We start from the raw sequence: 16,499 nt of genomic DNA on the forward strand, positions 1-16,499 counted from the left end.
TTTTACATGGCTGAGATACAGCACCATTTATTGGGACAGACTACTGGGTTTGAGTGTATGATAACATGATATGTGTAACATCCTGATATCTCAGGATGTCTCGATGCTGTTGCGCAAAGTATTCCTAATTTTTTGGGAGGGGGTTATGAAGACAGAAGGGGCAAGAAATGAACCACACCCAAAGAAGGAATTGGATTTCTATGTTTAAGCAGTATAAGCTGTGTTTTGTTTTTTATTTTTTTATTTTCTCCAGCATTTTTTGCCAACTTTTTCACATTCATTTTGGAATATATTGCCTTTTTACTGTTTAGGCTGTTTGAATTCATATGATCAATTAAGTGTCAGCATGTCTATAAATAAATATTTTGTTTAAAAATCTGATATCATCTCTGCATTTTTATTTTTGTTACACACTGAAAATTAAACTGTATTTTTCACTGCTTTAAACACATTTTTTATTTAGTTTTAAAATGTTTACAGTGCATTATGTACTATATCATAGCATCATGCACCTGTTACCCTGTGGACAAACAGCAGCGGTAGACATTTCGAGTAAAACAGCTTTTGAGATCATATGAAAGGTATCTATTGTGTGTTTTTCCAGTAGAGCAGGTATAGGTGTGGCAGAGCAAAGCAGCATCACTGGTGGTTTGAAACCTGCCCTTGTTCAAACTGAGACTGGGAGACCGATCTCATTTCATTTGTTTAGAGAGCAAACATTTCAATTCCAGGCAATGTTCACATTGCTTTTCTTCAACACTTTACTTGTAATAGTTATGCGGTGAGCAAGACATTATTATGCTAAAAAAAAGGAAACAAATGGCAATTCAACTTGTTCTTTTGGATTTGATTGTCCTTGATTTTATATTCCTTGAATTTAGTTTTGTTTGGTTTGTACACAGTAAAATCTGGAGTGTTCCTTTAAATCTGAGGGCCATGGGTACATTTTTACGCTCTCAGAATTAAATAAACTCTCAGGAATTTACTGTGTAACACCTGTGAAATGGACAGGTGCGCTTCCTTGAGAGCAAAACAGAGTGCAGTGCGGCGCCATCTGCTGTACTTTTGTGGCACTGTTTTTTTTAAAGTCGCTGACATGAGTTCTATCACAACCAGGATAAGGTTTAATTGTCAAATGCATGTATTGTAAACTGTAGAACAGTATTTAAACTGTTTTGGGCCTTGTTTTAGCAGTTAATTGTGCATTTGACCATTGCATGCTGCTTTTAAACCTTTTTACCTCTACAAATAAACAAAGGGAAAATGAAAAACATCTAAAACAAATGTGCAATATATGTTTATATAGGTATTGTTGGAATTTAAAGCAAATTAATATGATATTCTGTGTATGCAAGTATTTGTGCTTGTTCTTCTCTTGTGTGTGCACACATTCTTCTACACGTTCTTGTATATGAATGTATGTGTGTGATGTGTCTTACTGACTCACACGCACACTTGCACGCACAGGCACACGTGCACGCACATGCGCACACACACGCACGTGCGCACACACACACACACACACACACACACACACACACACACACACACACACACACACACACACACACACACACACACACACACACACACACACACACACACACACACACACACACACACACACACACACACAGGTGGAGGAGACAGGTGCTGGGCATATTTGTTCCCAGGACTGAGAGTATAGCTTGTGGTACCAAGGCTTAAATGTGTGTGAACAATGAGGACAAGGGGGATAGACTGGCCTCGGGATATCCAGTGTCAGCTTTCCCCTTTTGTTCGGCAGCATAGAAACTCCACCCTGAAAAGTTTGAACTATAGCAGGATTCTGTTATCCTCTTATCCTCTTACAGCCAGAGCTCCCCAGCATCAGAACTTTGAGTATCACTGCTAAGCAAACACTCCCTCTGTAAGGCCCGAAAGGTGGAACGAACAGGAGACTCGCTGACTTCCGTAACTGAGCACAAACTGCCAGCTTCGACCTGTCAGAGGTGTTTTTGACTCAAATCTCTAAAGAGCTCGACCTGCGTGCAGGACCAATTCTTTCCTCTCCTTCTAGCAGCAGCGACGTTCAAGCGACACAGACGCAGCAGCAACCGCGGGGTCAACCATGGTTTCTCAGGGCCTCCAGATGTTGGGCGTGCTCATGGCTTTCATCGGCTGGCTGGGCACCATCATCACCTGCGCCATGCCCATGTGGAGGGTCACCGCCTTCGTCGGAGCCAACATCGTCACGGCCCAAGTCATCTGGGAGGGCCTGTGGATGAACTGCGTGGTCCAGAGTACCGGTCAGATGCAGTGCAAGGTCTACGACTCCATGCTGGCCCTGCCCCAGGACCTGCAGGCCGCCAGGGCCATGGTCATCATCGCCGTGATCGTGGGGGTGTTCGGAGTCCTGATGGCCGTGGTCGGAGGGAAGTGCACCAACTGCATGGAGGACGAGTCGGCCAAGGCCAAAGCCTGCATCGTGTCCGGGGTGATCTTCATCGTAGCCGCCCTCCTCATCATGATCCCCGTGTCGTGGTCGGCCCACGCCGTCATCAGGGACTTCTATAACCCCCTGGTGGTCGCGGCGCAGAGGAGGGAGCTCGGGGCCGCGCTGTATATCGGCTGGGGGTCCTCCGGGCTGCTGCTGCTCGGAGGAGGAATGCTCTGCAACAACTGCCCCCCCAAAGATAACAGGCCCTACGTCGCTGCTAAGTTTGCCCCGGTCAGGACGGTGTCTTCAGCCATGGACTATGTGTGAGTGTTGATCACCAGGGCTGCTGACGAGCAGCAGTATACATGAAGCCTTAGTTTAAATATGACTTCAGAGTCTGTTTTTATCATGTTTTTAAAATTCAAGGGGTTTGGTTTAACCACTTCAACCCTGGTGTCCCTATTTTGAGCATGTCATTATAAACAACATTTTAATCAAATAAAATAAAATGGGAAATAGAAGATCTACAACCTCACAACGTGTCACGATGTGAGTTTGAAGATCTGCTACTGTACTTTCTCTATTCATTGTATGACAAAGTATATAGGGCTTAAGTGGTTGTAATCTATTGCTGAACAATGTTGATCATACGCCAATTTCAGAATTTGAATTAATCACATTATTATCACATTACCTTGAATACTTGACAAGCTTTATTGCCACATTTGCAATTTAAAACAATACAGTAAAGCTGAATATTTACTTAACATAAAAAGCATTTGTTCTTCTGCTCATCTTACATTCGATTATTGACACTGGTTGTCAGTACACTCCACAGTTCAATGTGAAGATAACTATAAGTATTCTTACTTACTCCTAAATATTCTCCCCTCATAGACTGGCTCCCAGAGTCGAAAAGCCTTGTGAAATAAGCTAAGTTAATAATAAAATGGCTGATATTTTGAATCAGAATTGTCAGAAAATGGCCACTGGTGAACAAAGGTGAAACTAAAACTGTTTCATACAGCTACAATTTCCAAGCTGCTAGGACACATGTGTGTACAGACAACTTTTCCATTGTTAAATGTTTCTTTTCCAAATCCATGATCTAAGATAGTATGTTGTTTTAATTAATTAATTGCTATATTTTAAGCATTTTACAACATAGTTGTTTGATTAAATACACTGTGACAGAAATATTAGCTTATGTGAAAAGCCAACTGTCAACCTTGGACTAAACAGAACAAATTGTTTTTAAGTCCTCATTTTGCGAAGGCATGATTGGAAACTATATTTGTTTACATATTTTGTTCATATCCACCATGATATACTATGAACTCATTATTCACTTTGCTCTTATACATATTATCTTGTATGCAGTAAAATACAGTGATTCTGTTGTTTGATCCATTGAGTTTGTATGTTGTAATAAAAGTGAAAACGTAAGCTGTATTCCTTTAATGTACATCACTCCTCTCTGACACTCATGATAAGGCATTCTGGAATTCAGGGGAGTAACTTGAGTCCCATGAGAATTTCTCAGGCCAAGTGAGGTTGGGATGTTTGCCATGGTGTAATCAACAGCCCCCGTGTAAAGACATTCATTTTACAGTTGCTTTCTTGAGCGAGACAGATGCCACAGCCAGAGACAATGGTATGATGTGCGGGCATGGATACATGTTGCCGAGGAACGGTTTTACATGTCCAAAGCCTCAAACTGCCCTGTGCTCGCACATCTGCCAAGTCTGTCAGGTTGATGTAAGCCTCCAATTGTGGTGTCTTTTTGTGTCCATAGACATCCTTTTGAGACCAGTCTGACAAGCAAATGAATAGGTTAAGCCTGATTTATGCTCTGTATGACGTGTCGCTTCCCGACAAGATACGTTCATGTGAGATAAGTTAATGTGAATATATTCTTTCTCACTTTTAAGTACGATGAGTCATCTTGCTTCTTGGCTCTTCAATTATTGTAACGAGAGAGCAGGCCTACTGAATAAAACAGGCCTTCTGTCAAAAATACTGTTTATTTATCTCTCGTGAAAAATAGAACATAAAATCATGCAATACTGTATGCACTATGCACAACTTAGACCGCTTACATTTTCTTAAGTGCTTTTGTGGTACAATTAACACAAAAAAAATAGGCTAAATACTGACCATAGTACACATAGTATCAAAATTGTAACACAATGTCAAATAGACAAGTCAAAGCTGAATTTATAATGCTGCATCCTATGACACAAACCTCAACCATGTTGTCTGTAAACGGCTACATACACTGTTAGTCAACAAAGTTATTCACTCATACACAGACTCAAACACAGTTCAATAAACAACAGATTTCTACCGACAGTATTGTCAGAGATAATCTCTTAAAAACAGAAAGAGAGAAAGTCTTTGTTGATCACAGCAAATGACTAAAACACAAACTCAAACAAATTCCTTCCCAGGTGTGGTGGATTTTGGCGCGGAGTATTTTGCTCCATTGTAACGGTCCCCCCTTGATGGGCATTGACAGCAGAGCAGAGCACCACCAACCAGCAGCAGTCCAGACGCGCCCCATCCGAGGTACAAGCAGGCGCCCAGCTCCCTTCTCTGTGCGTCATTAACCATGGGGTTGTAGAAGTCTTTTATGATAGTATTAGCGGGCAGACACACCGTAACCAGACACAGTGCTCCACTCAGGAGAAAGAAAACACCCGCAGAAATGGCCACTCTGGCTTTCGCCGATCGGTCGTCGACGCACGTGGTGCATTTCCCTCCGACCACTGAAAGGAGAAGGCCGAACAGCGAGAACAGGATGGCGATGACTACCATGGCACGGGCAGCTTGGAGATCCGGAGGTAACGCCAGCAGAGAGTCGTAGACCTTACACTGCATCTGGCCCGTACTCTGCACCACACATGTCATCCAAAGTCCTTCCCAGATGGTCTGAGCAACCACAATGTTGTTGCCAATGAATGCCGACACTTTCCACATAGGTAGAATGCAGATGGTGATGTTCCCCACCCATCCCAGCACTGCCAGCCCGACTCCCAGAATCTGAAGTCCTAAATTTGCCATATTGTCGTATGCCTTTTCTCCTCTCCCTCTGTGCTCTTCTGAAACCCACCGTCTCACAAAGTGGGGATCTTATAAACACAGATTCCCCCTGGCCCCCTCCGTCCTCTGGGTGGGCTTTGGCTCTGCTACTCTGACTGCACATCCATCAATTTGCCCTTGAGATCACAGATGGTCCTCCCCTTCACATGAGCAGTTTGGGGAGGCCCTCAAACATCATAACTCTGTTTCATCTGTTTCATTCGCATTGACAAAGTTTTGAACTTTGACATAAAAAAAAACAAACATAATGAACAGGAATATTATAAAAGCAAGATCTTCTTTTTCCCCAGAAGCCTGTGTGAGGGACTGGCTGACAGTCACAGGTGTTACAAATCGGTCTTCATTACCTCTGCATGCCCTGCCAGCACTGTTGAAAGTTACTTGAAAACTTCTTACACTTTAAGTGACTTAAAGCTAAACTGTTATACAACTTGCAAACTGCTTGTGTTCATATTTGGAAGCCTCGGTAATGTCCATAAATCAGTTGTGAGCGGCCTGCAGATTGCAGGAATGCCCAAGCCAAAAGCTAAGGCATTGGCAACATTATGTTCAATGTCTGTGATAATTGGCAGTAGCCATATATGGAGGAGGTTTGTGTTCAAGAATGTCTTGTTAAATGTGAACGCAAATAAAGATGTTAAATGTGTGTGTGTGTGTGTGTGTGTGTGTGTGTGTGTGTGTGTGTGTGTGTGTGTGTGTGTGTGTGTGTGTGTGTGTGTGTGTGTCTCTGAATACAATCTTATTTTGTCTGTCTGTAGGCCTATGGTCAAGTACAATTAATACAATGCTATTTATACAATGGGGGGGTACTCACATTAGTAAAAGTAGCAATAACACAATGTAGAAATACTTTGTTACAAGTAAAAGTACCAGTATTCAAAATGTACTTGAGTAAAAGTACAAAAGTATTAGCATCAAAATATACTTATTAAGTATATACTAAAAGTACTCATTATGCACAATGTCCCATTTCACAAGTTATCATATAAAATCCTTTGAAAATAGCCGATCTACAAGCTCACAACCCGTCGCAAGCGACGCGTTGTGAGCTTGTAGATCGGCTATTTTCAAATAGTCAAAATATATATATGTCTGAAGTGGTTAATTTTTATTTTTAATAAAAATCTAAATCTTCAAAGTAACTAGTAACTAAGGTTCTCAGATAATTGTAGTGGAGTAAAAGTACAATATTTTCCTCTGAGATGTAGTGGAGTAGCAGTAAAAGTATTGAAAATGGGAAATACTCCAGTAAAGTAAAAATTCATTTTTTTTTAACTTAAGTACAGTACTTGAGTATATATACTTAGTTACTTTCCACCACTGGTTGTATTTGGTCTCCCTGCTCTATGGATACAGAGCTCTTTTGTCTGGTTTGATTTGACTGGTTGACAAGTGGTACTACCTGAAGGTCAAAATGCAGACAGCCTCTATTAGCTCAGTGGTAAAAATGACAGCACTTGTGCAGGAGTCCAGCTAGGGGACATGCGTGTTCGAATCTGGGATAGGATATGAAAGTTACAAAATGCAGCTTAACGACTTAAACCCCAGCATCTGTATCCAGGGGAAAACCATTGCTGAAAGTAGCCGATCTACAAGCTCACAATTGAAGCATTGTGAGCTTGTAGATCAGCTATTTTTAGCTAAGATTATTTCATGTAGAGTAAAAACAGAAAAGACACTAGAGCCCTGAGGAACTCCGGTCAACCAAGTTTAGGGTTTAAGTGGTTAAAGTAAGATGTCATGTAATCGTTATCGTATGACACTAATTATTATAATTTCTTAAACATATTTTCAAACTAAGGAGGACCACATCAATTCCTTTAATATAGGGTACCCCTCCCCCATAAACATGTCACAAGAACAGTGTGTGTGCAAGCTGGAACTGGGCTGTTAACTCACACAGGTGCTGTCAATTAATCAATTTGAAACATCCAATCAGGATCAGCCACAGTTTCAGCAAGTGGGTATAAATGCTACAGGGAAGCAGCTTGTTGAATCAATGTGTCCTTGACTTTAGTTGTTGTCACCAGTTTCACAGTCGTTTTGGTGGCCTTCCGTTCCTGTTGAGTTAACAATATGGCGTCTGCTGGTCTTCAGTTGTGCGGTATGCTCCTGGCAATCATTGGGCTCCTCGGTAATATCATTATCTGTGCTCTGCCCATGTGGAAGGTGTCAGCTTTCATCGGGAGCAACATAGTGACTGCACAGACTTACTGGGAGGGCCTGTGGATGACCTGCGTCAAGCAGAGCACTGGCCAGATGCAGTGTAAGGTCTACGACTCCATGCTGGCCCTGCCTCGGGATCTCCAAGCAGCCAGGGCTCTGATTGTCATCGCCATCCTGGTGGCACTGATGGGACTCCTGCTGTCCATCTCTGGGGGAAAGTGCACCAACTGCATTGAGGACGAGGAAGCCAAGAACAAGATAGCCATCGTCGCTGGGGTGTTCTTCATCATCGCCGGTGTCCTGGTCCTCATCCCTGTGTCGTGGTCTGCCAACACGGTCATCAGGGACTTCTACAACCCCGTCATGGTAAATGCACAGCGCAGAGAGCTGGGTGCTGCCCTCTTCATCGGCTGGGGATGTGCAGGTCTCCTCTTGATGGGTGGTGGGCTCATGTGTTGCCAGTGCTCAAAGAGCAAGGAGGAGAGGGGCTATGCTGTGAAATATTCTGCCCCACGCTCAGCAGCTAGTGGTAGTGGGGGAGCCTATGTCTAGCATCTGCTTTTTTGACTGTCTGGAAAACTGAAGACAAGAGTGGCTCAGCCAAAATGGACACTTGACTTTCTTTTTTCTCCAATTAATTTTAAGCTGTTTTGAAATGAATTGCCTGTTTTTAAATTCCTTGTGACTGCTTTATGAAATAAAATGCCTTAACTTTTATCTTGTTTCCTTCTCCTTTGTGAATCGTTGTATCTATGTCAATGTGACAATGACTCTTATTGGGTCACAGGGTATAATCTTTTCCCTGGTGTGAGCATACTATCTAGTGTTCTTGGCTTCATGATTTGTAGAAGGGATTTTCTTTTTACTTGGTTCCTGGTTGGCAGAAAGTATTTACACTCCTGGTCAAATTACTTTACTACAAAGTTGCTCTTAAATTTGTATTTTTTGTAAGTACTGGAGTTCTTATGTTGCGTATTCAAAAAGTACATTTTTCTAAACCCTTTTGACCTGAGGCCAATTTTAAAGTTTTTCAAAGAAACTAATTTATCTTTTAAATAATTCCTGTTGCTACTGTGTATATACATAACATCTAAAATTACACGGATGCTTTCCCGGTTTTAAAGGTATAACAAAGTATAGGCTTTCCCAGTCTTAATGGGTTAATGTCAATGCATTGATTTATTGAAATTTGACAAATTAAACAAACTGGTCAAAATAGCCGATCTACAAGCTTATGTGTTGTAGACTGGCTAATTTTTACTGTATTTGAAATGGGGCTTCAGTGGGTGTTTCTCTCCTTCCTACAAATGTGGAGTCAGTGTGTCTCTGCAGTAGTGGAGTAAGAAAAGTATACAGATACTCAACATGTATAGTAATACTCCGTTACTGTCCTCCACTTCTGGTTGGCCCTAGCATTTAACTTCCAGTGAAGGAATGAGCGCTTGGCACTGCCTGACCAGTTTTAGTTTAACAAAGTGGCTCCTCATACAAAATCTCCTTGGTTACCAGTGTCCCCTCCCACTCTCTGTCTACTTTGTAGGAATCAGGACCAGCAGGAAACATGATCAACAACCTCAATCCCCTCCCTGTTCTCATTGTCATGCCTGCTACGCTAAACCACCCAGTTCCAGACTGCATGTAATTGTTTTCACTTTGACCAGGAGCTTTTGGACTTCATGTACCTGTAGTTATTGGGAGGAAATGTTGTGCCACAGATCAGGCGAGGCTTTTCACACGGCTATCTTTTGAACCAAGTGTTGGACTTAAAAAAACAACATTCTACTTTTGTGTTGAGGAAATATGGGCAGGCAAATACTTGGTTTGTGTCTAGCACTCCTGGGCTTCCTGGGCACCATCGTGATCTGCGGCCTACCTGCGTGGAAGGTAACAGCCTTCATAGGGGCAAACATAATCACTAGCCAGGTATTCTGGCAAGGCATATGGATGAACTGTGTGATTCAGAGCACCGGCCACTCGCAATGCAAGGCCTATGACTCTCTGCTGGCCTTAACCCCGGACCTGCAGGCTGCCAGGGCCCTCGTCTGTGTCTCTATTGCGGCCAGTGTGGTGGGCATCGGGCTGACCGTGGTCGGGGCGCGCTGCACAAACTTCCTTCGTGACGACGGGCTGGCGAAGAACAATGTTGGCATCGCAGGAGGCGTGGTGTTCATACTGGCGGGCGTCTTGTGTCTGATTCCTGTTTGCTGGTCGGCACACGGCACCATCACAGGCTTCTACAACCCCATGGCCACTCAGGAGAGGAGGGGCGAGCTGGGGGCGGCCATCTACGTGGGTTGGGCGTCGGGAGCCCTGCTGATCATCGGAGGAGGGATACTGAGTGCTGCGTACAGATGCTGAGGCATAGGAGAAGACGCAGGACAGTTACAATGCTATATTATATATCTCTCATACAGTATGAGCCGCCAGCGCTCGGCTTTGAATTCAAAAATGTCTTTATTTTTAAAAGATCCTGTTCATTGATTTCAATATAATGCATTGCACTAGAGATTCTGATAACTAAAAACTGTATGAAGTTGTACGTACAGTATATTACAACATATGCTTGCCTTTGATGCTAGTTTTATTTTTTTTACTAGAATAACCACACACAATGGGCATTCATTGTATAGGGTTATTTGCTGCAGTGAAGACTGAAGTAATGAAGTGATATTTTTAATATACTAATTGTTAATACCAGTATCTTAAAAAAGAAACTAATAAAATGAATTTGTAGATTCACAATGGCATTTTCTGTCCCTTCACTATTAGTTGGAAACATATTGCTCCAGCATTATAACTGGGAGACATCACATTATTTTGAGTGGTTTTCACAAAGCCATGGCCAAATTATCAGTGGTGGAAAAAGTACTAAAATGTATTGGCATCAAAATGTGCTTAAAGTACCAAAATTAAAGTACTCATTATGCAGAATGTCCCGTTTCACAAGTTATCATAATTTCTAAAATGTATTTATATATATTTTTAAATAGCATATCTACAAGCTCACAACACGCCGCGATGCGCCGCGTTGTGAGCTTGTAGATCGGCTATTTTCAAATAGACAAAGTTCAGATAGGGCTGAAGTGGTTAATGTATGTTTTGTAATAATAATCTAAATCTACAAAGTAACTAGTAACTAAAGTTTTCAAATAATTGTAGTGGTAGTGGAGTAAAAGTACAATATTTGCCTCTGAGATGGCGTGGAGTAGAAGAGAAGAGTACTGAAAACGGGAAATACTCAAATAAAGTAAAAGTACAGCAAGATTAACTTCCCTTCAGTGGAGACAACGCACAAAATGCATGCACAGAAGGGCTCTTACTACTGTATGTGTTGTGGAGTTTAACATTCAGCATAAACCAGCTTAGTGTAGCCTACCTGACAGCCAGAATAACTAGATTTGGATCTAGGCCAGAGGAGGTCTGAATTACCCTGTGTAAATTTACAGAGTGCACAAATAGTACCTGCCTTGACAAAATGTTTATCAGTTGATCAATGCATCTGAAGACTTTCAACACACTGATGCTGTAGCTTGCTCTCCTCTTGAAGAGAAAGGTTTTAGGAGTGTGACCAAAAGAGGATTTGGATAAAAGTAGGCTATATATGTTTTTTCTTCCTGCAGAGCCATAGAGAATTGTTTTTATGGGACTGGACTGACATTCTGGATTACAGACGTTCCCTATGGAAGGCCAGGGCAGGCAGATCGGGGGGCTGGCGCTGTGCATCATTGGGGTTTTACTGGTGTGTGTAGCATGTGGTCTGCCCATGTGGCGTGAGACATCTAATGTGGGAGCAAATATTGTGACCGCCCAATCGGTGAGTTGAAATAATGCAGATGCATCAATAGATTATTTCACTTCAAATGCTGTGCATTTAATCTCCCATATGGATGTGGAGAATATCACACTTTAGTCACTGTCACTGTGAAGCCTTGTTTATTATCCATTTTGACAACAAAAGTGTGAGTTAGATATATAGTAGGCTAATAATTGTTATGGAACTAGCACAGTATATAAAGTGTTTTCTTTTCATTTTAAACTAAAATGTTTTTTATAAATGTTTGTATAAAATAAGCAAAGCCTCACAGTAAAGAAAATCTAAATAAATGAACACATTGAGTTGCGATTTTACACTGACAACAGAGATCAGTAATTTAACATAATACTGTATCTATGCTGTCCTTCTTCATTTGGAGCTCAGTAGGATTTAACAAAAGACTAAAATGGGATCCAAAGCCTTCCTGCTTTACATTCGGCATTAAAAAGTAGACATCATCATTTTACACATCCTGTTAGCATTCAAGTTGCGTAATATGCCACGAAAACAGGAGATAGGTTCCGGTTCATCTTGCAATTCTCTCTTCTCTCCTCCCTTGGTTTGTGCCTCTGTACCCTCTCCTGAAGAATACATACAGTAGGCCTACAAACATAATATTTACATTAAATGGATTTGATACCACTATTTTCAGGTGTGGGATGGTCTGTGGTTGCACTGTGTGGTCCAGGCCACTGGTCAGATGCAGTGCAGGAGGCAGCCATCGCTGACCTCTGACATCACGGCCGGACGTGCCCTCACGCTCCTGTCCATTATCCTTGGCATCCTGGGCTTCATTATCGCGCTCCTGGGAGGAGGGGTGGCCAACTGCAGCGGAGCGCCACCCGACCGATCTCAGACTGCTTCATCCTCCAAGAAGAAGGTGCTGGAGTAGTAATTCATTCTTGACACACTGTGTTCTTTGTAGTGAGTTCACACACATGTTTATGGATAAGATGCAAATGTGAGCTCTGTTTGAGGTGTCCGTAGCTTAGTCATGGATAGAAAGGCCACTCACGCTAGGGTTAAAGTGGTTACAAAGTGTCACTTTCTAAAGAATCCTTGGTAACTTAATCCTGTGGTTAACAAAGCGATACCATTTGCATACTGCATGCTCTATATTTTAGAGGTATCAATTAACTTTTGGAGAGTAACTTTTTATTTCAAAACAGGATACAAACAAACAGGATACAGGCATTTTGGAATGAACTTTTCACACAGAGAGAGTGCCTGGCATAGGCCTACAAGCTATTTTTAACTCTATGCCTACAAGTCTAATTATTCTCTTACAGTGGTGTAAAGTAAGTACATTTACTCAAGTACTGTACTTAAGCACAATTTTGAGCTTGTAGATCTGCTATTTTCAAAAGATTTTTATAAATTTTATACATTGCATAATGAGTTATATCTACTTTGGTACTTTAAGTACATTTTGATACCAATACTTTTGTACTTTTACTCAAGTAAATTCTGAATTTCTGACTTTTACTTGTAACAGAGTATTTCTACATCTCAGTATTGATACTTATTGAAGTAAGTATTGATAAGTAAAACATTTGAGTACTTTTACTACCACTGTTCTCTTCAATGTATACCGTTTGCTCTACAGGCGTCTCTGCTGGGTGGGGTCCTGTGTGTGCTGTCGGGTATCATGTGCCTGGTGTCGGTCAGCTGGTCTGCAGGTTTCACCAGCTACTTCTACAACGACCCCCTGCTGGTGCAGTCCCTGAGAAGGGAGGTGGGCACCTCCATCTACGTGGGCTGGGTCGCCTCCGTTCTGCTCCTTCTCGGAGGGGCCCTCATCTGCCTCGTCTGCGGGGGCAAGCGGCCCCCCGCCAGCCCGTCCTACCAAGCCTACACGCCATACAGCTACTCCTCCACCGACATCCCCCACCTCAGCCATCCACCCACCTACACTACAGGCACCATGAGGTCAGATGTTTTCAACAAGATGAGTTCTCATGGTCAGGCATCGACCAGGGGACCGTCTGATCCGGCCAATAGAAGGGTGGAGCAGGTGCATGACCATAACTCTGGGCCATATTATGGCCTGAACCCCGGGACTAGAACTCAGTCTATTGACCGCAACGCGAGAGGGTCGATTGTGCGTGACAGTCCCAGCAGGGCTTTTGCGGCAGGCCCACCTGGACAGAATTACTATAACATGCCAGTTATGGACGGAAGTAATATGCCTGGCACACTTTGTTAATGATTGGTATCAGTCTGACTGGGTTAAGCTTTGGTGGATGACCACACGACCATGACTTCCTGGAATAGGGTCTGGCTTGGGGGTCTAATGCCACATGTCAGTCCCATCTCATTACCCTCCTCTATATGTGTCTGTCTCCTCTGTGCTATGTGAATAAAGCAGAGAGCAGTGGTGGAAAAAGTACTGTTTTCAATACTGCAATATGGAAATGCTCTGTTACAAGTAAAAGTCCGGATTTCAAAATGTACTTGAGTAAAAGTACAAAAGTATTGGTTTTAAAATGTACTCATTATGCAGAATGTCCCATTTCACAAGTTTTCAAATGTACTATAAAATGTATAAACTTTTTTATACGCATTGTGAGCTTGTAGATCGGCTATTTTCAAATGGCCAAAATGTATATAGGGCTGAAGTGGTTAATGCTTGTTTTGTAATACTAATCCAAATCTACAATATTTGCCTCTGAGATATAGTGGAGTAGAAGAAAAAGTATTGAAAATTTGAAAAACTCCAGTAAAGTAAAAGTACCTCAAAATCATACTTAAGTACAGTACTTGAGTAATTGTATTACTGATATAGATTGAATAAAGATAAATCTATCTATGCACATTTATCTACACATCAACTCATCAACTACTCATAAACATTATTGTGGAGAAAGAGGATCCTTTTTTGTCAGTGATAATGGAAATGGAGAATGCAACATGCCTGCTGTATTTCACAGAGCCAAAAAAGCCTATGCTCTGCTCCTGCCGTCATCTATTCAAATTATGTTTTGTACATTTTATGCAAATCACTGCAGGTATGGGGGTGGGGCGGTAGTGGCTGACAGAGTCATTAACCCAATAAAACCGGGAAAGCATTTCACATTTCTACGGTGGCTATTCAAAAATAGCAGATATACAAGCTCACAGCGTGTCATCTTCGTGCCGCACTGCGAGCTTGTACATCTGCTATTTTTTAAAGTTTGGAAGTGTTTGAATTTTTTTATTTAGAATTGGCCTCAAGTCTTAATGGGTTAAAGTGTGTAGGTGTGTGTGCTGGCGGGGGGGGGAGGGTGCTCTGGGAGTTTAACAGTCTAACTTTTGGACAGAGAAGTAGTCCTGGGCTGAGTAGAGTAGTCCTGCACCCATGAACAAACTGGGATCAGAATCAGAACCCTTGTGATCGTGTAAAAAGAAACCCTGCAATGGTGCACCAGCTGATGGAGTAATGTACCTTTACCAGTCATTCATAGGGTGATCTCTAGGACAGTGCAGAGCAGAGGGGCTCATATTTAAGATGGAATCTACCACTAGGTTTAATCTTGTCTACTGTCCATATTAAGTGGTTTGAGCTCTATGAAAAAAGTGTAAATGCTCACAGGGATGCGCAATTTCACATGTGCATGTGTGGCATCATGTAGCCAGCGTTAGTGTACAATCTTCCACCCAAGTAATTGGGTCAGGAGAAAGCAGATAGCAAGAGCCCTCCTCTGTGTTCTCTCACAACAAAACCTTTGATAAGGCTGGATAGCAGCAGATTCCACCCCTCTACTTGCTTCTTGCCTCCTCTCTCTCTCTCTCTCTCTCTCTCTCTCTCTCTCTCTCTCTGTCTTTGAAGGGACCTACAGAGCTGGGGCATGGTGTCAAGAGGCACACATCTGCTGGACTTGGCCTGCTTCTTTGCGAGCATCATCATCTGTGCTATTCCCAGCATTTTTAATGTCATTTCTATCAGCAGTTTTTCCCTCCTCTGTATGACTTGGCTTAAACTAAATCAAATGCAAAACGTATATATATTTTTTTATAAGACCAAAGGTCTGGTCTCATTTCCAAACTCAACACAACAGAGGTGTTTTCACAGGGTTTTGTGAACTACTGTGGAGAATAATGCTGCAGGCAAGGCATCAGGCTGCTCTTCTGGTCTTGCAAGTATTGTGTACACAAAATAATCTTTGTAAACATGTTGCGTTACAAGTCCTGTAACAATGTAGCTTTACTCAACAGAAATTATGCTGAATAAATAATATAAGCAATAGAGCGAGGGGTTTTGTGCATTTTTATATTAGTTTTTTCCCTCTACACACCAAATCTTCATGTGGTTAAGGAGACTATCCCTTCCCTTAATCAGGCTGGAGGATTAAACCTTTGTCAAAGCCACTTAGTTTTTTGCCTATAAATTGATGAAGATGCATTCATAATTTTCAGAACATAAAAAAAAGGTTTGTGATGGAAACTAAATTAATATAGACACAGTACCTACTCCCTTACTGAATGTTTGTTGGTTAAACAGAGGTGGAGCAACAATTTAACTCATTGAAGAAACTGGTTACTCTGTTGTCAGTGCCCAGCAGAGGCGGTTTACAGTGTAAACAATAAAAATGTTTCTAATCAGATCAAGTTGCTGTGTTTATGTATTTTGACTATAAGTGCAGTTGGTTATGGTAGTGAACTTGTTTAAATGCTGTGCACGCACGCACGCGCGCGCACGCACACACACACACACACACACACACACACACACACACACACACACACACACACACACACACACACACACACACACACACACACACACACACTCTCTCTCTCTCTCTCTCTCCCTCTGATGTTTACAGGGATGTTGAGTTTGTATGTGTGGGAGGGAGATTAGATGGGATGTTTTTTTTCAACAATATCCTATTTCTAACCACGGCTTACCTCCCAGGAGATCATGTTACAATGCACTATGTCTCCTCTACCTACAGAGTATCAATATTCTTATTTTGCGTTTGTTTAATGTTTAATTCATGCCTATATATTACACAAAAT

At 42.0% G+C, this 16,499-nt stretch overlaps 5 protein-coding genes across 5 annotated transcripts in view; 4 read left to right on the forward strand and 1 right to left on the reverse strand.

The window, feature by feature from the left end:
• The window catches only part of LOC308090625 (claudin-4-like), a 1,315-nt gene extending 934 nt beyond the window's left edge, over positions 1–381 (forward strand). Inside the window, exon 1 of the mRNA XM_080435881.1 lies at positions 1–381. This exon is cut by the window's left edge and continues 934 nt beyond it. The gene's annotated coding sequence lies outside the window, so the exon portion shown is untranslated.
• Positions 382–1,856: 1,475 nt separating this feature from the next.
• LOC308090857 (uncharacterized protein) lies at positions 1,857–10,429 on the forward strand. Its single transcript, XM_080436130.1, has 3 exons — positions 1,857–2,742; positions 5,105–5,262; positions 9,483–10,429. The coding sequence occupies exons 1-3, from the start codon at positions 2,111–2,113 to the stop codon at positions 10,043–10,045; spliced, it is 1,353 nt and encodes a 450-aa protein (XP_080292256.1). The 5' UTR covers positions 1,857–2,110; the 3' UTR covers positions 10,046–10,429.
• LOC308090629 (claudin-like protein ZF-A89) lies at positions 4,693–5,482 on the reverse strand (the record flags this gene model as incomplete). Its single annotated transcript, XM_080435885.1, has 1 exon — positions 4,693–5,482. One exon carries the CDS (start codon positions 5,480–5,482, stop codon positions 4,850–4,852), a length of 633 nt encoding a protein of 210 aa, XP_080292011.1. The 3' UTR covers positions 4,693–4,849.
• On the forward strand, positions 7,598–8,239 carry cldnd (claudin d; the record flags this gene model as incomplete). Its single annotated transcript, XM_080435884.1, has 1 exon — positions 7,598–8,239. The coding sequence occupies one exon, from the start codon at positions 7,598–7,600 to the stop codon at positions 8,237–8,239; it is 642 nt and encodes a 213-aa protein (XP_080292010.1).
• Positions 10,430–10,563: 134 nt separating the features above from the next.
• On the forward strand, positions 10,564–14,478 carry LOC308090624 (claudin-4-like). The gene is made up of 3 exons (XM_080435880.1): positions 10,564–11,501; positions 12,154–12,381; positions 13,108–14,478. The coding sequence occupies exons 1-3, from the start codon at positions 11,367–11,369 to the stop codon at positions 13,705–13,707; spliced, it is 963 nt and encodes a 320-aa protein (XP_080292006.1). The 5' UTR covers positions 10,564–11,366; the 3' UTR covers positions 13,708–14,478.
• Positions 14,479–16,499: the final 2,021 nt, after the last annotated feature.

This window comes from Gymnoscopelus braueri, assembly GCF_963280865.1.
Source record: "Gymnoscopelus braueri genome assembly, chromosome: 8".
Taxonomy (NCBI): Eukaryota; Metazoa; Chordata; class Actinopteri; order Myctophiformes; family Myctophidae; genus Gymnoscopelus; species Gymnoscopelus braueri.